The sequence below is a fragment of the Sminthopsis crassicaudata genome, chromosome 1 (genome assembly GCF_048593235.1).
Source record: "Sminthopsis crassicaudata isolate SCR6 chromosome 1, ASM4859323v1, whole genome shotgun sequence".
Taxonomy (NCBI): Eukaryota; Metazoa; Chordata; class Mammalia; order Dasyuromorphia; family Dasyuridae; genus Sminthopsis; species Sminthopsis crassicaudata.
The window spans coordinates 696694624-696718477 of record NC_133617.1 but is presented as its reverse complement, the minus strand read 5'-3'; the positions used below and the strand labels follow the sequence as shown (position 1 = coordinate 696718477).

At 36.8% G+C, this 23854-nt stretch overlaps 1 protein-coding gene across 4 annotated transcripts in view; it reads left to right on the top strand.

The window, feature by feature from the left end:
• EEFSEC (eukaryotic elongation factor, selenocysteine-tRNA specific) overlaps positions 1-23854 on the top strand; it is a 318322-nt gene that overhangs the window by 206297 nt on the left and 88171 nt on the right. For all 4 annotated transcript variants that reach the window (XM_074283754.1, XM_074283757.1, XM_074283756.1 and 1 more), the window contains one exon: positions 13040-13678. In XM_074283754.1, the coding sequence (XP_074139855.1) occupies positions 13040-13678 (639 nt within the window). The remainder of the gene's footprint in view (positions 1-13039; positions 13679-23854) is intronic.

Here is a 23854-nt window from a genome sequence, read left to right as displayed (position 1 = left end):
AGGAACATCTGGAGTAGTAAAGGCTGCTTTACAAAACTCCTTCAAGTGTTATGATTCACAATTGTACAGGCTCTTGAAGAATTGACCTGCCCTTCACCTACACATGGTCCTTACAATAAAATTTCTTAGAAGCATTAATTAAGATTAATTGGAAATTAATTTGAACTAATGAGCTTTAAAAATGAATGGATCAAAAGACAAATCATAAAAACGATCATCAGTTTCATTAAAGATAATGACAAAAACACAATAGTGCACCAAAAATTTGAAGAAGAAACCAAAGCAATACTGAGGAGAAATTCCTATCTTTAACTTTTTCATCACAATAAAAGAGAAAGAATAGGTCAATGAATTGGAAATACAACTAAAACAAACAAAACAAAGTAGAAAACCAATAAAGTAAAAACTCTCATTTGAACACCAAAATAGACATCCTCAAAAATCAACCAAATTTAAAAGTAAAAAAAAACTCCATTGTATTAATAAATAAAATTAGGAGCTTAAGATATGAGAGGAGAAAAGGGAAGACAAATAATAAAATAGGATTGAGAAAAAGAAATGGGGAAGGGGTACAGTTATGTGATACAGTATATATAGAGCAGCAGCCCTGGAGTCAGGAGTGCCTGCATTCAAATCTGCCCTCAGACATTTGAAACTTACTAGCTATGCGACCCTGGGCAAATCACTCAACTCTGTCTGCCTCACAAAATAAAAAGAAAGATGAAAACCATATTACCATTATAAAAACTAAAAAAGGTGAATACACAGGCAATGAAAAAAATAAAAGCAATTATTTAGAAATATTTTGCTCAACCATATGTTGATAAAATTGACAGTCCAAATCAAATGGATGAATATTTATAGAAATACAAATTTTCTAGATACTTAAATAACCCTATCATTTTGGAAAAGAAAATTAAACAAACCATGAATGTGTTCCCAAGGAAAAACATCTCAGGACCAGAAGAATTTCCAGTATACTTCTACCAAGCATTTTAAGAACAATTAATTCCAGTAATAAGTAAACTATTTGAAAAAATAGATAAAGGAGAGAACCTACCAAATTCCTTTTATGACACAAATATGATCTTACTATCTAAACCAGAAAGAAAAAAATTATAGAGCATATCAATATTCCTAATAAATATTGGTAAATATTACTAAAATATTAGCAAAGATATTTCTGTACAAAGGCCTTACACTATGACCAGTCTAGACTTATTTTAACTATGTAGGAATTTTAGGATAGTATTAGGAAAACTACAAGCTTAATTAATCCTATTATTAACAAAGCCAATAAAAGTCAGATTCAGGAAAAACAAACACAAATCACCTATGTTTCTGAATATTACCAATAAAATCCACCAGGAAGAGCTAGAAAGATAAATTTCAGTTAAAATGACTACAAATTGGCATATAATACTTGTGAATCTACTTGCCAAGACACCTACAGGCACTATATGAACACAATTACAAAAGACTTCACAAAAATAAATAAATCTATATAACTGGAGAAATATTAACTGCTCATGAGTACACTGAACCAGTATAATAAGAATGACAGTACTATCTAAATTAATTGACTTATTCAGCACCATCTTAATTAAACTACCCAAGAATTACTTCATAGAGCTAGAAAAATCATTACAAAATTCATTTTGAGGAACAAAAGGTTAAACAATATCAATAAGATCAAGGAAAAAAATGTGAAGGAAGTGGGCACAACAATACTAGATCTCAAAACTTACTAACTGCCAAATTACTAATTGCCATATAAAAAATGCTCTAAATCATTAACTAGAGAAAATTAAAGTAACTGTAAGGTACCATCCCACATTCATCAGTTAAGATTACAGAAAAAAAAAATGACAAAGATGACAAATGCTGAAAGGGACTTTCAGGAAATGTATTTAGATACTGTTGGTGGAACTGTTATCTAGTTTGACCATTCTCCAAGCAATTTGGAATTTTCTTTTTTTTTTTTAATAACTTTTTTGTTTTTCAAAATACATGCAAAGATAGTTTTCAGCATTCACCCTTGCAAAAGCTTAAATTTTTCTTCTTCCCTTCCTCTTACCCTTTTCCCCTAAACAGCACATAATCCAATATAGGTTAAACATTTCAATTCTTCTAATTATACTTCCACAATAGATCAAAAAAAGGCAGAGGGGGGGAGGGAGGAAGGGAATGAGAAAGGAAACAAACAAGCAATCAAACAGAAACAACAACAAAAGTGAAAATAACTATGTTGTGATTCACATTCAGTTCCCATGGTTCTCTTTCTGAATATAGATGGCTCTCTACATCACAAGTCTATTGGAATTGCCTTGAATTACCTCAGTGTTGAAAAGAGCCACTTCCATCAGAGTTGATCATCACATAATCTTCTTATTTTTGTGTATAATGATCTCTTGGTTTGGAAATTAATTTGAACTAATGAGCTTTAAAAATGAATGGATCAAAAGACAAATCATAAAAACGATCATCAGTTTCATTAAAGATAATGACAAAAACATAATAGTGCACCAAAAATTTGAAGAAGAAACCAAAGCAATACTGAGGAGAAATTCCTAACTTTAACTTTTTCATCACAATAAAAGAGAAATAATAGGTCAATGAATTGGAAATACAACTAAAACAAACAAAACAAAACAAACAAAACAAAGTAGAAAACCAATAAAGTAAAAACTCTCATTTGAACACCAAAATAGACATCCTCATTTCACTTCACTTAGCATCAGTTCATTTAAGTCTCTTCACATCAGTTCATATAAATCTCTACAGGCCTTTCTGAAATCATCCTGCTAATTGTTTCTTATAAAAAGAGCGGAGAGAAAATTTAGAATATAAATATAATAAATATTGAATTAGAAAATTAGTTTTAGAGCTCTGTAAAGACCGCCCTCCATTGAACTACTTTTTTCTCTGGCTAAATATAGGAAACTGATGAAGAAGGAATTCTATTAAAGCAAATTTAAATGTGACATATATTGAATACTGTAGAATATAAGCTCCGTGAAAGCAGGCATCTTTTTACTTGTCTTTTTATTGCCAATTGCCAAGCATAGGAAATTATACACAGTAAATATTTAATATTGTATTTGATTTGTTTCATTTCAAAATTGATTTCTCTAAGTTCCTAATCTTGAGTTGCCTTTTAATGAGAAACAGTGTAGATATTTGTGTTTCTGTGAAGACATAATAAATCCTTCCCTGAAAGTTCAACTAGTAGATATTTCTCTTGTACTGATGTTCAGTTTATAGACTTTGTTGCATTACATATTCATGTTTCAAGCACTAATCAGAGAGAAGCATGTGCTTCTATCCACTATTAGGTTTAACATGTTGGCTCATCTGCAATTTTTCCTTTGTGCTTACATTTTTCAGTCCCTAAAATATATTATCTCTTTCTTCAGATCAGTCTACACAGCTGAGAACAGAATCATGGATTTGACCTTCATGTAGTCCTGTTAGAATTACTGTCTTCTCCAATTTTTACCAGCCATTGTGTATATAATTACTACTGGTCACAAGGAGAGTCCAGCAAGAATATACACATACCTCAGAATAAATCTGTCCCTACTAATGGGAAAGGAAAATCCAAGGAATGTTTACTAACTATAGTTCTCACATATTTTACTTTGCAAATTTTGTTATTATTAATATTCACATTATTTTATATTTTTAATGATCAATTCTCTCTATATATACAGGATATTTTTATATATAAAAATTTGACTCAGTAGGATTAGGTAATGTAAGAACTGAATTATAATAATTTAATCTCTGCCTCATTTGTGCTTTGATTTTGGAAGAATTACAACATTTTGTATCTCTTAGTTCATCTAAGAAAGTGGGTTTTAAAATACTGTTGTGCAGTATTATTTATAATAACTGAATGAAATCATTCCAAAGCAATTTTCTAATAGATTTTTTTATTATTACTTTTTATAATTATAACATTTTTTTGACAGTACATATGCATAGGTATTTTTCTTTACAACATTATCCCTTGTACTCCCTTCTGTTCCGAGTTTTTCCCCTCCTTCCCTCCACCCCCTCCCCTAGATGGCAGGCATTCCCATACATATTAAATATCTCATAGTATATCCTAGGTACAATATATATGTGCAGAACCGAATTTTGTTGTTGTTGTTGCAAAGGAAGAATTGTATTCGGAAGGTAAAAATAATCTGGGAAGAAAAAAAAAAAAAGCTCACAGTTTACACTCATTTCCTGTAACATGCCCTCCTGGCAGTTACAATTACTAGTCCGTCCTAGGCCCAACAGAGTACCTTTGACCACTGACCTTTGCAGTGTCAACTCTACCCAGCTTGCCTCCTTTGAGGCCTTCAAAGGTCTCTGGCCATGATTTCTTGAATCTATAGTTTAATAACCAGTAGCTTGCTCAAGGACAGCCACGTGTAATCTTAAAAACCTTTATTATACCTATTCACATAATGCCCTGACTTGATACCCTGACTTGTTGGTTCCCTAGTGAACACCTGGTCAGAAGACACACGTGTTCACTACCAAACTCCTTACCTCTCTGGGCTATCCATCCACTTGGCTTGGCTACCCCAGGTTAGGGAGCCAGGTTAAAGAGCGCCAGGTTAAAGAGAGCGACTGTTGTCTACGGTGGGCTTATATAGGGCCTGTGAGGTCACACACACAGCCAATTCGCGAGAGAATCACCCATTATGAAGCTATCTCAATGTGGACAAGATTCCACCCACTATGCAGTCCTAATATCCACAGAGAATACTTCCTGGGGCACTCAATCTCCCATTGCACTGTGGCGCTGCCCATTTAAAGGGCCCTTACAATTCCCTTCTCTTGTTTTGCGGGAACTGCATCCTTACAATTTCCCAGTGTTCCTTCTCTGGGTGTAGCTGATTCTGTCCATCATTGATCAATTGGAATTGGATTAGCTCTTCTCTATGTTGAAGATATCCACTTCCATCAGAATACATCCTCATATAGTATCATTGTTGAAGTGTATAATGATTCCCTAGTTCTACTCGTTTCACTCAGCATCAGTTGATGTAAGTCTCTCCAAGACTCTCTGTTGGTCATTTCTTACAGAACAATAATATTCCATAAGATTCATATACCATAATTTACCCAACCATTCTCCAATTGATGGACATCCATTCATTTTCCAGTTTCTAGCCACTACAAAAAGGGCTGCCACAAACATTTTGGCACATACGGGTCCCTTTCCCTTCTTTAGTATTTCCTTGGGATATAAGCCCAGTAGTAGCACTGCTGGATCAAAGAGTATGCACAGTTTGATAACTTTTGGGGCATAGTTCCAGATTGCTCTCCAGAAGGTTGGATTCTTTCACAACTCCACCAACAATGCATCAGGGTCCCAGTTTTCCCACAGCCCCTCCAACATTCATCGTTATTTGTTCCTGTCATCTTAGCCAATCTGACAGGTGTGTAATGATATCTCAGAATTGTCTTAATTTTCATTTCTCTGATTAATAGTGATTTGGATCACTCTTTCATATGAGTGGAAATAGTTTCAATTTCATCATCTGAAAATTGTCTGTTCATATCCTTTGACCATTTATCAATTGGAGAATGGCTTGATTTCTTATAAATTAAAGTAAATTCTCTGTATATTTTGGAGATGAGGCCTTTATCAGAACCTTTAAGTGTAAAAATGTTTTCCCAATTTGTTACTTCCCTTCTAATCTTGTTTGCATTAGTTTTGTTTGTGCAGAAACTTTTTAATTTGGTGTAATCAAAATTTTCTATTTTGTGATCAATAATGGTCTCTAGTTCTCCTTTGGACACAAATTCCTTCCTCCTCCACAAGTCTGAGAGGTAAACTATCCTATGTTCCTCTAATTTATTTATGATTTCGTTCTTTATGCCTAAATCTTGGACCCATTTTGATCTAATCTTAGTATGTGGTGTTAAATGTGGGTCCATGCCTAATTTCTGCCATTCTAATAGAAGATTCTAAAAGTACATGATTATGCATACTAAATTTTAGAGTTGGAGAAACAAGAATGTATTTAGCTGTGTAATGAATTGTGACAATCCTGATATTCTCTGTGATTGTGGGCATACCTCTGATTCACCAGAGTAGTGGTTAACAGGAGTCTAAGAGATGCATGGTTAAGATTTTTGATCCTTGGTTTGAAAGGGAACTGCCAGCTTAATGAAGGTAACATAGAAAGAAAATCATTCCTTCTTGAAAATATCCTCAGGTCTCAGCTTTGTAAGTGGCACTGACCATAAGATATATAGCCTTTATCCAGTTTGGAACATGACTCATTTAATTTCATTTTATAGTTTGATTTTTTAAAATTCTCAATTATTCAGATTTATTTCTCCTTGCTAATACATCCACAAGGAGGAGAGGAGAGAAAAACAAAACCTTTGCAACAATAGTTACACAAACCCCCCTATCGGCCTTACCCTCACAGTCCATCACATCTCTGTTGGGAGGTGGAAAGTGTTCTTTACCATTGGTCCTAAGGAATCTTCATTTATCATTACATTGAGCAGAGTATTTAAGAGTTTCCAAGTTATTAATTTTGACAGTCCTGCTATTAAATTATAAACTGTTCTCTTGATTCCCTGCTATTCTTATTCTACATCAGTTCATACAAACTTTCCCAGGTTTCTCCAAAACCACTTCTTTCAACCTTTTTATAGCACATTTTATTCCATTCCTATACCATCATTTATTCAACTATTCCCCAGCTAAGGGATACTGCCTTGGTTTCTCATTCTTTGGCACTGACCTGCTAGAAATATTTTTGCACAGAATACTTTTTCTCCTTCTTTAATCTATTTTAGGGGATAGGCCTTGGAATGATCTAGCTGAATGAAAGAGTTTGCAGAGTTTAATAACTTTTGAGATAGAGTTCCAAATTTCTTTGCAGAATGGATAGACCAATTCACATCAGTATGCTCCTTTTCTTACAGTCCCTCCAATACCTGTCATCTCTCTTTTCAGTCAAACTTCACCAGTCTGATGGGTGAGATAGAACTTTAGGCATGTTTTAATTTATATTTCCTGTATTAAACTTATTTGAAACATTCGTTTATTATGAATAGTTAGTTTAAATTTCTTTCCTTAAGAACTGTGCTTGTTCAAATCCTTTGATTTATTTTAAAAACAAAAATTAAACCTATCACAAGAAAAGGGATGTTCAGCTACCATTTGGTATTTGGGAATTGAGTCCAAAAAACCAGCATGAAGTATTTTACCAGTTTGAGTATAATGTAATCATTGTCACCAGAACAAGACTAGTCTTTCCTCCCAAATAGTGTTTGTCAATTATAACTCCTCTTTTTGTTTCCAAATGGTCTTGTCTTTTTTTATTTTCTTGTTTACCTGTACTTTTGTTTCTGAAAACTTTCCTAGAAGTATCTTGGTTTACACTAATGCACCATCACAGTTTACCCAGATACCATTTAGAGCCAGTATTTGGCTATTTTTGCTACTCTGTTATGCTGAAAGTGGCTCCAAGAGGGAGAGCCCTCTTCTTCGGAATTCCTCTCTTTTGATTTTACTTTGATTATTGGCAAGATTTTGGTCAAAGTGCTTCTCCATCGTTTCAATAGATGCATTCCAGGAAAATTGGATACAAGGGAGAGCTGCTATCTTAGGACTAGTAGTAGCAACAGAAGCCCATATTTCTCTAAAATTCAGGGGTTCTCAAATTATGGCCCACAGGCTAGATGCAGCTCGCTGAGGATGTTTATGCGGCCTGCCAAGTTATGGCAAATGGACTGAGGGGCGGAGACAGAGTGTGAGTTTTTGTCTTTACTATAGTCCGGCCCTCCAAAAGTCTGAAGGACAATGAACTGGCCCCCTATTTAAAAAGTTTGAGGACCACTGCGAGTCTAAATTGTTAAGGTTTACAAAATGCCTTTTCCTTAACAACCCTGTAAAATATGGATAGTACAAATATTTTTTATCATCCCATATTATTTATGAGGAAACTGAGACTTAAAGAGCTTACATAATAGGCTCAGGGTTAAGCAGGGAGAAAGCTTTGCAGTTGGTGCTTAATGCCGAGCTTTTGACCCCTGAGATCAGAACTTTTTCCACTACACCATCCAAAATGAATCCTATTCCTGGTTTCTCATTTGAATGTGATTGGGATGTCTATGTTGGAATGAATTTCCTGTCTAGCTACTGTATCCTAAGATGCCTAAATTCAGGGAACATTATTCCTTGATAAAAATTCCCAAGATTCCATTTCCCAAAAAAGCTATTAAGTCTGAATTCAGGGTGTTTTTATCATAAGGTGAGGACCCTGATTATTGGTCTGTGTTATGGGAGGCAAAAAGTTTAAAAAGCAGCAGATGGGTGTACTTAACTTGCAGAGACTCAAGTCAGGGGCTACAGCTGGAACAGAGATGAAAGAATATAGGACAATACATTACCATGCTGTCCTTGAACCTAGGCATCCTAGGAGAATCATTATTTCCAGGAATCAAGGCAAGAGACCGGCAGATCTCTAACCTCTTTCATGGAAAGACTTCCACAGATCTCCAGGAGACTGATAACCCTGAAACCTAAACCTTTTACCACTGGGCATGTAAATTCAGAATCAACTATGTCCTTCTCCAGATACACTGGTGGATTAGTGGGGATTAAAGTGGGATTAGATTGAAATCCCTCCTGATTTTATAAGGAATTGCTCCCACTTCTGTTTGGAGAGGAGGGGAAGGAGTGTTAAGAATAGTTCTGTTAGTGATTATTTGCTCATTATGTGCTAATAATATGATAGTGATAAAAATAATGATGATGATGATTGAAGAAGTCCAATGTGGTTTTACAAAGTGATTTCTTCATAAGAACCTGTGAAATAATTGATACATTTTACAAATGAAGAAATAAGTCTCAGAGAACCTCCTATCACTTTCTTAGAATTCCTAGCTCCCTTCAGAGCTTAAGTCATCTTCATTAAATGTTTTGCTATTGTACAATTGCTTTCTACTTTGTTACAGAAAAGACACAGGAATGGGGGCTCACCTTAATTCCCTAATTGTCATCATTGCCAGACACCTCCCATTGAACCTAAGTGGTAGCCAGAGTTTCAAGAGTACTACATTCATCAATTCTTTGAATATGAAATTCTGTAGAAGTTATTTTAAATGTAGGAAACCTGTATCTGCATAATGAAAAGTAATGTTATTTTGTATTTAAACCCCCACTTCCCCCCCTAGCCCTGTGAAAACTCTTAAGTCATTCTGAAAGTATCTTTCGCTTTTTTTAGTTTCCTTTTCAGGTCCTTAAAATCTTGTTTTGCACAGTTATTTTGTTGCTTTTCTTTTCATATTATCTTCATCAGGAGGTTTTTTTTATTATTATTTTAGTCTGAAGAGTATCATCCACATTGAAAATTAAAATTTTTGTATGTATGTAAATTTTATGTAAGCATTTACCTACCTACATACAGATAATCTAGGATACGTAGAGATCAGAAAGGAGGAATTAATTGGGTGTTGTCTAGGAAGTCAGTAGTTATTTTAGTAAAGGCAGTTTCCCCAGCTAGGAATTGTAACTCAAGTAAATGTCCTCAGTGACTTCTCTGGAGGGTTCATAAACCTGAAATTTCACTTTAAGAGTCATGGCACAGCAGTTTACTAAGTATCATCTTATGGAGAGGAACCTGTTGGCATTCAGATTTCTGTAGAGGTTTGGAATTTAGCTGGATCATTTATCAATCTAAGCATGGGTAGAGTTGTGGTTTAGTTTCCACTTTATTGGAAAAGAAAAAACAAAACAAAACAAAACAAAACTCCTGCAGGATACTGTACTATATCTACTCTGAGATACATTGAAAAGTTGCATATAAATGAAATCTTATTTCCCATTGACTTCCATTACCCTTTTAAAGGTGCTTCATCTTATCTGATTGATTGTAGCTGGTCTAGTATTTAGTTATCAGTTTCCCTGCCCTTCAGGCTCTTGTCTGGAAGTTAATGATCTGTAAACAAACACTTAAATACTGAAGAGTTTCAGAAAGAGTGTCAGCTTCTATAAGAAGCATGTTCTATTTGGCCCACAATCGAGAGGGAGATGTTTCCCCAGAGCATAAATCTTTAAAAATATCTAGATGCTTCAGGTCTAGGGACAGAGCTGGGTCTTCAAGGTAGGACCTCTGATCCCATAGCCATCAGTCACTTTTTCTGATAACATACATTTACCCTTAAAGCATCAAAATTCTTTTGATTTTAAGCATTTTTAATAGAAGTCTTTCTCAAATATATTACATGCCAGTCTGCCTTCTTAAATGTGGGATATCAAATAGAAACAGAATTAAATTTTGTCTTGGTGGCTGAGGGTCATTTTGATGTCTTGGTTATGGACCATAATATGGGATAGTCATGATCACGGGGGCTATGAAGATATGGAGGAGTTTGGCCTTCTATGGCAAATGGCTTCATGTTACAAATGCCCTTTGGATTCTTCTGCCTCCTTTGTCTATTTTTTCTTATCTTTCCTCACTGGCAATTAGCATTTCTTGCTTTTCTCAGTGCCTTTGCTGTTTTTCTTAACTGTCCCCAAATTTTAGAATTTCAAATTAACCTATTTCAAAATGATGGGTTTGATGGCAAACTTGACAATAGCTAAAGAAAAAAGAATTAGCAGGTCCTGCAGGAAGGCCAAGGTGTGTGAACTCTGGGCCCTCTCTTTTGGCTATTCAGAAACCCTTTTACCTCCCTTCTGAAACTGTGCTTTCAATAGATGCAGTTGCTATATTATATATCCATACATACATATATATATACATACATACATATATATATATATAAATGAATATGTGTACTCTATCTGCATTGTAAAATGAACAAGGGGCTTAGAGACAGGAAAGCCTGAGTTCAAATGTGGCCTTAGTTACTCGCTGTGTGATCTTGGGAATATCACATGACCTCTTTTAGTCTCAGTTTCTTGATCTGTAAAATGAGGGATTTGGTCTCATTGGCCTCTGAATCTCTTTCTACTCTAAATCTATGATGCTGTTACCCTAAACATAGCTTCTTGATACTTCTCTATGGAACTTAACACAGGAAGATTTTTTTAAAAATTATTTGATAAAATTTGTTTTAGCTTATCATCTGAGCTCCCAGTATATTCCCAATTGAATCCCTCGCAATATATATAAATATAATATATGTATTTAATATTTATAGAAATATAAAAAATAATCTCAAATAATAGGATATATGATCTTATGCTTTAATAATTTTCCATTTGTAAAATGTAATTAAATTTTCCAGACTTATAAAGTATTTCCTTTTATATAGGTGTTTCCAGAATGTAGCATCATGTCTGGCACATAATAATTACTTAATTAAATGCTTGTTGATTAACAGATTTTTAAAATAAAGAATGAGGGTATAATTTATGATATGATTATAATTTAATATCAATGTTTTAACCCAATCTTTATTACCTTTTAGAGATGTCATCATTAACATAATTTTATTAATTGTATATTTGTTCTTTTAGTTCTATTTTGTTCACTTCATATCACATCATACAAGTCTTACCATCTTTCTTTTAATTCTTCATGTATTTTTGTTATAATAGTAATAGTATCCCAGTCAGTCAGTTTTGATTCTGAAATAAAGATCTCCCTGATACAGAAGTCCTCATAAATTTGTGTTTATTAGGTGCTTGCTAATTAGGAAAGAGTTATCCACCTATTCTGCCAGCCTTCTTGGCTGCATCTAGACCCCCAACTCCTTTCTCCCCAGCTCTGGCCAGAGAGCTTCTAGGATTTTGCATCTTTGTAAGGGTTAGGAGAGCCATGTCCTTGGGAATGTTGGCTGTAGCCTAAAAGCCATCTTCGTGTACCTTTGGCCATAATGGGGCACAACATTCACATGCTACTTTGTGAAATGACTATGCCGGTCTCCCCAGAAGAGCTTGGATCGGCTACCTCTGAGGCTCTACGATAGTGGACACCTCTTGTCCAGCTCTTCAGACATTCTGCCTTTCTCTTTCCCCAGTGGCTCAGGCTCTTGGAATCTAAGGCCATGTTTTTGAATTTTTTTTGGTGTCTACACTGTGCTCTGTGCATAATAGGCATTCACCATATGTTCATTCAGTTGAATCACATATTTGAGAAGGAAGGCACCTTAGTGGTTTAAACTTTTCCCTCTCTGGAATCTCATCTACAGCAATGCCAGACCCCTATTTGAGTTACCTCAGGAAGCATCCTGTTCCACTGTTGAAAAACCCTCATTGTTAAACAAACAACAAACACAAACACACCAGAACCCTTCTTCCTTAAAGAGATTAGACCAAGAAAATAACAGACCCGTTATGTTGTATATTCTCACATTTCCTCAAGTTTTAGTGGGATATGTGAGATCTGATTATTTGAAAAGCTATTACCTTCCCAGACAAATGTGGTGAGAGTGGAGTTTTTGTGTGTAATGTAGAGAAGTTTATAAGAGAATATTTGTTATTACCTTGGAATGAATTGTAGAATGGTAGGAAAAAATGCTGGGAGCATAAGACCTAGTATCTAGATCTGACCTCCTACTTTCTAGCCATGTCACTTTGGGCAGGTCACTTCAGGGCCCACTGTTCTAGTCTCCTTTCTAGAATAAGAAAATTAGAAAATATGAAATCCAAAGGCCCCTCTAACTTTCCCCTGCCCTGTGGCACTGTTACTGTGCTGTGTATGATGTGAAATAAAAATGTGGCCACAGCCACTGAAACATTGGGGTTTTATGTTTCTATTTTCCCCATGACTGCAAGATATAGGTTTTTGTTTTTGTTTTTTTTTTAAATTTACATGGAACATGCTAATGGTTTTAGTAAACATTAAGCCTCTAGTAGGTATCAAGGTATCAGGCAATACAGGGAATTCAAAAAAGAGGCTAAAGAAGAACTTCCCTGACCTCAGGGAGCTCAAAATCTAATGAAATGTGAGGGAAAGAAGGGAAGATAGAGACTCTGCAAAAGAAATCTTAGCAGTTTGGAGCTGGTTTTGATTTACTTAATTCATTCATTTTTTTTTTCCCTTGCTTCTCTTACAATCAGGTAGTGAAGAAAGTGAAGTCCATGCAAATGTTTCACACTCCAGTCACCTCTGCCATGCAAGGAGACAGATTGGGCATCTGTGTGACCCAGTTTGACCCCAAGTTGCTAGAACGGGGGCTAGTGTGCACACCAGATTCTCTCCATACCATCCATGCTGCAATTGTTTCTGTTAAGAAGATTCCTTACTTTCGAGGTGCTCTTCAGACAAAGGCAAAGTTTCATATAACTGTTGGTCATGAGACAGTGATGGGAAGGGTGATGTTTTTCAGCCCGGCTCCTGATCAGTTTGATTGTGAGCCCCTGGAGGAGACCTTTGACTTTGAAAAGGAATATCTCTATCAAGAGCAATATTTGTCCAAGGATTCTCCCCCTGCAGAGGAGGACAAGAAGAGTGACCAACCTGTAGAGAAGTGGCCAAAGCAACAGTGGGCTCTCCTAGAATTCGAGAAGCCTGTTACCTGCCCAAAATTGTGCCTTGTGATTGGCTCCAAACTCGATACTGACATACATGCCAACACTTGCCGACTGGCTTTCCATGGGATGATGCTTCAAGGCCTGGAAGATAGGAACTATACTGAGACTTTCCTGCCAAAGTTGAAAGTGTATAAACTGAAACACAAGGAGGGACATGTGGAGAGGGTAAGCAGCATCTTTTTTATTTCTTTTTTGATTGCCTGATTCTTAGAGTCATATTTGAGTAATATGGGTTTAGTGAAAGTTCCTTGCAAATATTCTGTGATGTTGTCTCTTTGGTTGGAGGTAGTGACCATTTGGGATCAGAGAAGATACTCTTGACTTTTCACACAAGCCAAATTGAAATAGGATTTTTTAGGGTTAGGTATCCACTCTGATAATAGCCTCACTCTTTAAATCACCTTTTAGATTTTAGGTGAAAATTCCATCTTCTTGAATGCCACTGTTAAAGACAGACTTTGCTTCATTGGCCACTAGCACTGCCACTCAGGAACAGTCTGTTGATAAGGAAGCAGAGTATTATGCCATTCTGAGCTAATTCTAGAATTTTTTCTTATAACTAGGGTTTATCCTATATCACTGATGTACTTGTTGCTGATTCACCAAATCAAGGTCTATTCTAAGTCTCTTGCTGACTCAGTTTATGTTTGGACATCGTGCTGGTCATTCTGAGATAGTGGTGGCAAATTGTACCTGTGAGCGATTCAGTTGCAGGGCAAAGGCTATAGAATGGATTAGAGTGGGATAGTGAATGGCCTGATCAACTAGGCAACTTATTCATTCTAGCACAGCAAGAATCTGGAGTCAGGGACTTTTCATATTCCAATTATGGCTTTATCCCTGTTTAGATCTGAACCTCCTTCCTATCTGTTATTTATGATAGACATGTGGCCACAATGGTGGTTACCAGTGATTTGTAGAAATGGAAATCATTGGAAAGCATCAAATGTTTTGCAAACTCTAAGCCATGTTAGTTATGGTTGTTTTTGTTGTTGTTTTAGGTAACTATGACCATATTTAATATATACGTTGTGCAAGACAAGTCAGTCTGATAACTAAACTAACTTATTCACTTCACTGGCTTATTTATGTATACATTTGTGAAGAACTTAGGAAGAATAGATAGAAACCTGGAGAAGTAGAAAGGGCCAACAAAAAAAAAATCACAGAAGGTGAAAAAATATGTCTTTAATGTACTGGGGAATTAATATTCACCACAATAAGTCTGGTAATAACACAGAACTATTAACGTAATTTCTATCTATATTTTATTCAAATGGTAAGAATGAGCTCAAGATCCATGTTCTCTTAGAAGCTTTCCTTGGCTACTTCATCCCCCAGTGACCTCTCTGTCTCCTTCCTTTGTATTTGTAGAGTTCTTCTCTCCAAACACTCATTCACTCTTTGGTCACATACTTGTGATTCTTCAACTCTTTTGTAAGCACTGGGCCACAAAGGACCATGTGCCATTTGTCTGCTGTGCAAAGGATGCTGTGTGTGCCTCATGGCTGCTCAAGGATTTGCTGAATGAAAGCACTTGCAGAGGCACACTGACACAGGAAATATCCCGAAGAGTTTAACTTCTTTGGTTCATTCTAGAACATCCCCACACACTGACCTCACTTCAGCATAGGCAGAGACTTTAGAAGCAAACAGGGGAGGCTTCTGGGGCCAACATTGCAGTATGTGTTGGTGTGGATGTTGTCTGTATGACTACTCAAGGCATACCAGAGACCTCCTCAAGAGACTGAGATGTAGATGTTTTGTTGTCCACATCTTTAAGCATCAGTGAAGTGACAGTGTTTGTGGTGCAGAAATTGAAATATTTGTTTTTGTTTTTACTTCTTTTTTTCCCTTTAAGCATTTCTTTCTCCGATTAATAAAAACAATGAATCATTGTATTGGTGAAGGATAACTAGAATTAAGAATAAGTAAATTGATGTATTGTTTTGGAATTTAAAATGTTCCTAGTGTTAAAAAAGGAGATGAGTCTGAACTCTTTTTTGCCTTCTTCAACTTCCCCTTTCCTTATTATTAAATTATAATTAAATATTTTAAAGGATTTTCACCTTTATGGAAGATAGGAATCTTGCTGAAATATTTGTTTGTTGAAAGCTAGGAGTAAATGGAGAGACCCCCAAAAGATCATGCTCTCCACTGTCCCAAAGACAGACTACTTGGAGACATCTGGTGTGAAGCCCTGGGCTCATTAAATGGAACACATGTTCCTTGTGGTGAGTATTCCATGAATCTCCTAGCAATTTAAAGGTCAGCTTGGAGAGGAGGTCGTTGCCACTTGTTCCCATTGTGATTCATTTCAGAATACTTAGAATCAGAATAATAAATTTCTCTAATCTTGGAACCATGGACAATATATTTTGTTTTGTTTTAAATATTGCTTCTATTTCCTTTCTTTGAAGCAGAGTGACACTTCACATGTTATCCAAAACCTGACATGGTGCACCTATCAGGAGTCACTAATCAAATTGAGGGAACAGCATGTTTTGGGAGGTGGGGTTAAGAAGCTAGAAACTGCTCTTTTTACATTGTTTCAGAAGTGTGTGAAAAAATGCTCTGTACCAAACCTGTTCTAGCACTTCCTGTATCTTCATACCAGCTGTGCTTGAATGCCACCAGGAATTCCCAGGCCTGTCACAACCCCAGTGTGGGCAGCTGAATGTACAGAACAGCATGTTCCAGCATTATATCCTAGTCACTGGCAGTTTTGAGATGGACAAGCTGAGCTGAAGATAGGCCAGGGAGTAGTGAAGCCATCATTACAGCCCAGTGGAAGAAACTTTGGATTATGACTCAGGAGATCCTAGACCTGATTTTACTATGATCTTAGTCTAGTTACTATTCCACTCTGGGTACCATTTCCTCCTGTGCAAAATGAGGGGTCTGGAAATGATCTACCCAGACCTTTCTAGCACCAAGATCAAGTCAGGGCCCATCGTTAGCAAGACAAGAGCCCAAGTACCAAGCCCTGTTGCTATTCTCAAGAGCTTTCACCTGGTTGTGCTGCTAGAAGATAATTTCCTTCTTCATCAGTTGGCAGTCCAAAGAGTGAGACTGCCAAAGTTGCAGAAAGGACTTTGGTGCTGAAAGATAGGGGCTACTACTCTTTTTAATGTGTGAAATTTCCATGGTTAGCTAGTGAGGCAGAAGAGTAGGAATGTCCTGGCCTGAAATAAGAAGTTACTTACCAAGTTAGATATTTAAATCTTTTCCAATTTTGACCTTTGCCTGAGGGGTACCCAGCATTCTTAAATTGTTGTTCATTTTGAAAAGACAATTTTCAGATGAATAAGTTAAAACCATTTCTACTCTTATAAAAATGTTCTTAATCATTATTGATTAGAAAAATGCAAATTAAGACAACTCTGAAGTACCACTTCACTACTTTCAGATTGGCTAAATGACAGGAAAAGATAATGATAAATATTGGAGGGGTGGGAAAACTGGGACACTAATATATTGTTGGTGGAATTATGAACTATCCAACCATTCTGGAGAGCACTTTAGAACTATGCCCAAAGGGCTATCAAACTGTGATATGGCAGTGTGTCTACTGTATCCCAGAGAGATTTTAAAGGAGGGAAAGTGTAAAGGGCTGAAACTCTTGAGTTAATGCACTGAGGTCAGTCAACTAAGCACTTAAGAGCTGATTGCCGATTGGACAATACTCTATGGGAATGGGCTTGGAAAATGGCCCTTCCCACTATCTTATGCTGGCCCAATCATTTGGTATAGACAGAGAATTGTGGGAGGAACTAGAGGATGGAGTAAGACTAGCCAGAGTCACTTCTGGGAGGGAGACGAAGAGATGAGGTGCATTCCCTTCACTTCTACCACTAAAGACCAAGAATAAAGACCAAGGACTTTTGCTTATCCCGACTCCAGCTGATTCTAAGGTATCCAGGATGCTAACGCAGTCATCACAGGAAAGGGACCCATATGTGCAAAAATGTTTGTGGCAGCCCTTTTTGTAGTGGCTGGAAACTGAGTGGGATGCCATCAGTTGGAGAATGACTGAATAAATTGTGGTATATGAATGTTATGGAATATTATTGTTCTGTAAGAAATGACCAGAAGAATGATTTTAGAGAGGCCTGGAGAGACTTATGCTAAGTGAAGTGAGCAAAGCCAGGAGATTATTGTACACAACAACAAATAGATTATATGGTGATTAAATCTGATGGACATAATTCTTTCCAACAATGAGATAATTGAGGACAGTTTTATTGGTTTTGTGATGAAGAGAGCTATCTACACCCAGAGAAAGAGGACTGTGGGAACTGTGTGGATCACAACATAGAATTTTCACCTTTGTGGTTATTGCTTTTTGCTTGCTTGCTTACTTGTTTTTTCTTTCTCATTTTTTTTCCCTTTTCAATCTGATTTTTCTTGTGCACCATGATATTGTGGAAATATGTATAGAAGAACTGCACATGTTTAACCTATATTGGATTACTTGCTGTTGAGGGAGGGAGAAAATTTTGGAACATAAGGTCTTGCAAAGGGTGAATGCTGAAAACTATCTTTGCATGTATTTTGAAAATAAAAAGCTAATATTAATTGGTGTTTATTTCTACCAAGTTGTAGCCTAAGATTTCAGATAACTTTGTGTCAGCTCTTTATGAACATCAATTGATTGGTTAGACCAAAGCAGCTGTTTATGGCTTTTGTTCTCCCACCTTGCTAGATTGTGTGGCTCCTTTTAAATGCTCCTTTTAAGAACAAGAACATCCTCCTCCTTTAACCCAAAACATGATCTGAGATTTAGATCGGAGGCCATAAATCCAATCTCAGTCTCAGTTGTCCTCTTCTTTTCAGGGGAAAAAGACTGTTTCAGTGATTTCTTAAGATCTCTGAAAAGAATGTTCTAGTGGTTCTTCCCTACACAGTCTTCTTATAATGTAGTCATCCCAGTATATAGAAGTATGATTTGTCATACTTCTCATATTAGCATTAGAAAGGGCCTAAAGTCCAGCCTCTTGCCTCATGTGGTAATCATGTTATCTATAAGCTGGCAGATTTCTTCTTACAACATCTCTTGAGGGGGCATCTGGTTTCTTTTGCTGCCATACTACATTTGACCATAGTAGATATAAATAACTTGGGAAGCTTTAAAATTTTTTTAAAATTTGTATTTATTTAGATTACACATGTATTTTCATTTTCTACATATTTCTATAGCAGTTGTGAGAGGAAAAAATCACAACAAAAGGAAAAAAAACAAGAAAAAAAAGTAAAAATAGTATGAGTTGATCTACATTCAGTATCCATAGTTCTCTGTCTGGGTGCAGATGGCATTTTCCATCCAAAGTTTATTTGGGATTGCCTTGGATCATTGAATCACTGAAAAGAATGACATCTATCATAGCTGATCATCACATAATCCAGGTATTGCTGGGTACAATGTTTTGCTGGTTCTGCTTGCTTCACTCAGCATCAGTTTATATAACTCTTTCCAGGCCTTTTTAAAATCTGCCACTTCACCATTTTTCTTTAGAATAAAACTATTCCATTACTTTCATAGATCATAACTTATTTAGCCATTTCCCAATTGATGAGCATCCATTCATTTTCTAATGGGATACAGACCCAGTAAAGACACTGCTAGATCAAAGTCTATGCAATTTTGTAGCTCTTTGGGTATAGTTCCAAATTGCTTTCCAGACTGATTGGATCAGTTCACAACTCCACCAACAATGCATTAGGTTTGTTTTTTTTTCCCCTTCTTTTTTTTGTTGGGGGAGGAGGGAGGATGAATGGGAGGGGGAAGATTTTTCAAGAAAAGCAAAGTGCTGGTTGAGCCTAATAGGGGCAGAAGTAAGAGGAGACTTGACATTGACCAAGTTATCTCTGTAATTTTCTCTTACTTTGTGGGATTCTATTAGACCAAAATGTTAAAAAGCTACCAGTGTAGCTGATCTGGGAAGAGTGCCCACTCAGTTCTGGAATTTTGTCTTCCTATTGGGATCTTCCCATTTATTATGAGAGCTAAGCACATTGCTCCCTTTGACAGAGGTCCAAGCAACTGCTCTGCTCCTGAGGGAGATGGACGTGGTGCCTTGACTTGTAGCTACATTTTCTGTAGCTGATATAGAGGAACTAAATCAGAGTCTGAGGAGTCCATCCATGTTGCTGCTTCCCTTGACTCACCTTCCACCTAAATGGTCATTGTTTGCAGAAATGCTCTAGCTTTCTCAGGGTAGGGACATTGTGTTTGGGAGAGGGACACAATACAGCATTCTGAAATAGTAACTGAGTCACAAACAGGCCTGAGAGAGAGGAGAGAACCAGTCATTCAAAGCTTTTCAGTTGAGCTTCTGGACTTTTTTGAGTCAGTTCAGTGATAATAATTACACACTTTGACTTGTTTTGTATTTCCCTTTAAAAAATAGCTCTCACTTAATGTTTGGATTAAACTTCATCTTAAAAACTCTTAGGTGAACATTCTTATTTGTAATTTCTTCCTCACAGAGATTAGTATTTTAGGATCCCATAGGATCCTAATCCTGGATCAGAAATAGCTGCCCTGGAACATGAAATCCAATGGTTTCTGAAGCCATTCTTGGTGATACTGTATCCTCTACATACAAGACCAGCTGGAACTTTTTCTCCTATGACTCTTGTTTCTGCTTTCCTTTCCCACTATTCTACTTTCTTTGTGCTGGTATTTCTGCTGTCCATTTCCATTTCTTAGATTTTTTTGCTCACTGCACTTGCAGACAGACTGCTTAGATTAATCATGATGCCATGTCCAAAAGAAGTTCCCCAGCCCCAGGAGAGCACTGCTATCGTAGCACCAGAGCATACTAAAAGACTCAACTATTGTGTGACCCAATTAGCTGTTCATGAACCAAGATAGAAATAAGACAGTGCTGTAAGCTCTGAGGGATGAAACAAGAACCTGGGAGCCAGGCCAATTTGTATTTACATTCATATATACCTACAAATATGCATACTGCATATACTCCCTCTTTTTGTGGTAGCAAAGAAATGGAAACAGAATAGATGCTCATTACTAAGAGAATGACTGAACATATCATGGTACATGAAGATAATGTACTATTACTCTGCCACAAGAAACAATAAATATGTAGACTTTTATGAATTGGATGTTGATTCAGAGTGAAGTCAACAGAATCAGGAAAACAATACATATGGTGACAACAATATAAATGGAAAGAATAAAGAGAAAAAGAAAGTGATCTCTATAATTATAGTGCCTAAGAAGTCTTGGCTCTGGACAAGAGATGGTAAAATGCACCGCCTTCCCTTATTGCAGAGGTAAGGGACTAAGAATATTACATATACTGTCAGACTGTTGATGTGTTGGTTACGATTGCCAAACTACTTTTTTCCTTTTTTAACAAATTCTTTGTTGTAAGATGGCTCACTGTATAGGGAAAGTGGTTATGAGAGTATATTCAAAAATGAAGATCAATCAGTAAAAATGTACCAAGTGCCTTCTGGGATACAAAAAGATAGTTCCTATCTTCAAGGGGCTTACAAGATAGTGGGGGAGAGACTGTGCAAATAAATGTGTGTATATGTGTGTGTGTGTATCTATATATATAAAGTAAGTTTTATACAGGATAAATAGCAATTAATTAACAAATAGAAGTTGTTGAAGTTGGGATTTTAGTTGGAACTGAAAAAAAGCTAAGGAGGTCAGTAGTCAGGGTTAAGAAAAAAGAATGTTCCTGATATGGGGGACAGACAGAGAGGAAAGTGCCTGGAGCCAGGAGATGGACTATCTTGTTAATGGAACAACCAGGAGGCCAGATTGAATCATTCCCTGGATTGAAAAGTAAGGGTTGGGGATTAAGGTGTAATAAGACTGGAGAGGTAGGAGGGGGGCTGGATTTTGAAGTTTTGAATGCCAAAAAGAACATTTTAGTTTTGGAAGTGATAGCGATTGGGGTTTATTGAGTGGAAGGGAAAGTATAGTTGGATCTGTATTCTAGGAAAATAATTTCAATGGTTCAACCGAGGCTGGGTTGGAGTGGGCAGGGACTTGAGGCAGACCCACCCTCTAGCAGGTTGTTGCAGAAGAGAGATTTCAGACATAGGTATTATATGTAGTTTTCTGTTTTGTACAAACATCTATGAGAGTAGTGTTTGGTTTTGGCATCATCTTGCTAGCTTTCTCCTCCCCATGAGAAGCAAGTGGAGGAAGAAGTGAATCTATAGATTAAAATGCAAGAGGAGAAAAAAGTAGACTCATTATTAATGCCTAGATTATAAGAGGAAAGATGCAGGATGTCAGACCTACTCATACCTGGCAGCCAATTCAGCATGGTATCATCTCCCTGACTTGACCCCGGAATTCCCTTATACAAGAAAGGCTGAAACCAGGACTCAGTTCATGTTGTTGCATGGACTCTCTTGACATTCTAAAGTTATTCACACACACACACACACACACACACACACATACACACACACCCCTTTTCCTCCCCAACTTTTGTCCCCCTCCCATTTTTCAGGTAGTATATGTATAATAAATTATTTCTTCTCATTGGCTGAAGGAAGAAATGGCCGTGTATAATCCATCAAGATTAGGTAAATAACAAGAAAATGTAGAACATTATACAATGGGGATCAGTCCATGTGTGCTGTACACAGGCACAGGCAGCTACTGGCGCCATTTGCAGAGCTCCTTATGACTTGGACAGGGAAGCTGGAGGACATCACCCAACCAACTGTAAACACACAGACGCCACTGGGAACACTGCACTTGCTTTGAAGTCTGAATGTAAGTTTGTTTGGTCCTGCTCGACTGCTGATGGCACGCTCAATACAGTAATAGCACAGAGGTAAAGGCAATCAGGTGAATTGCAATCAGTGTCTTTGTATGTACCAGTTGAAAAATAAAAAGATGGAAGATGGACTTTCTTGCCAGCCTATGACTGATGTGAAGAATCACAGAATCTGGACCTTGAATGTAATTTCTCCAAGTCTCACTTCTTTTACCTATAAGAGGAGGGGTCTTATTGCACAAGTGATAAAGTCAAGGCCTAGAGAGAAAGTTTCACTTTCGCCAAAATTACACCTGTGGTTAGCGTCAGGGCCCATATTGGAATCCAGGGCTCCTGATTCCCAGGCCAGGTCTTCTTTCCACAATTCCATGCTCCCTAACAATTGTTGCCCTTCCTAACATTGATATTGTTTTCTTATGTTTTAGATTCATACAAGAATTGAGAACCCTTTTACTCCTATCTATGGGGACCTAGGCACAAAAAAGGCTTTGGGGGGAGGGGGTACCCCCAAGATTGAATTCAGCCTGTGTAAGTTCAGAACTTAGGATATAGAAAATATCACATATAAATAGTTACTAACTTGTAGTAAAAAGTCCCTTGGTCCCAAATATCTCTTCTGCCCTATTTGTTGGTGTCCACTTCTCAAGATAAGTAGTTCTTTTGATTGTCGTTTTGTCTCTGAAAAAATTCTGTTATAATGGAATTATGTCCTAAATACCTTATCTGTTATTAATACTTTAGTATTAATATCACTTCAGAAAACAAAGAATAGGATCCTGAGAGGACAGATACTCTTTGATTGGATAGAGATGAAATTGAAAGTTCCAGAAGATGTGATAATAGATGGAGTTCTGGGCCAGGAGTTGGAAGGCTTGAGTTCAAATATAGCCTCAGTAGCTTAGTAGCTACAGAATAGCTGTGACCGTGGAAACATCTAATATGATGTATCAGACACTATGCTAAGTTAAAGGGATACAAATAAAGTCAAAAGATAACCCTTGTCCTCTAGAAGTTTACATTCTAATGGGGAAAACAACAAGCTACTATGTGCAGGATAAATAGGAAATAATCTGTGGAAAGAAGTCTCTAGAATTAAGAGAGAATGAGAAAGACTTCTGTAGGTAGTAGAACCAGGACTCAGAACCACAGATTTTTAGAATTGGAAGATACCTTGGTGATTATCTGGTTTAGCCTGTGCCCACCCACCATAGCACACCCAGCTTCTTCCTGAAGCCTTCCAGTGAAGATTATCCATTTTCCTGAAGTCACCCCCTTCCACTTACCTGAAACCATCTTGTGTTTTTGAAAAGCACAAAATAAAACCATCCTGAAGCCAGGTTGTGTGATTCTGGACCTAGTTCTCTTTCTACCATTCATGTGGCCTCTCAGCTTGCAGTATCTTTATCTTATAAGTTAACACAGTGAATTGGTAAAAATCTACAAACCTTTAAGCTATAATATGAGAAATCTTACAGTATCTTAGTGCCATCCAAGGCAGGATTTCTGGCAGTAGTGCCTTATCTATAGTCAGTTTAGAGGCTTTACTCTTTTATTATTTCCATTCCCC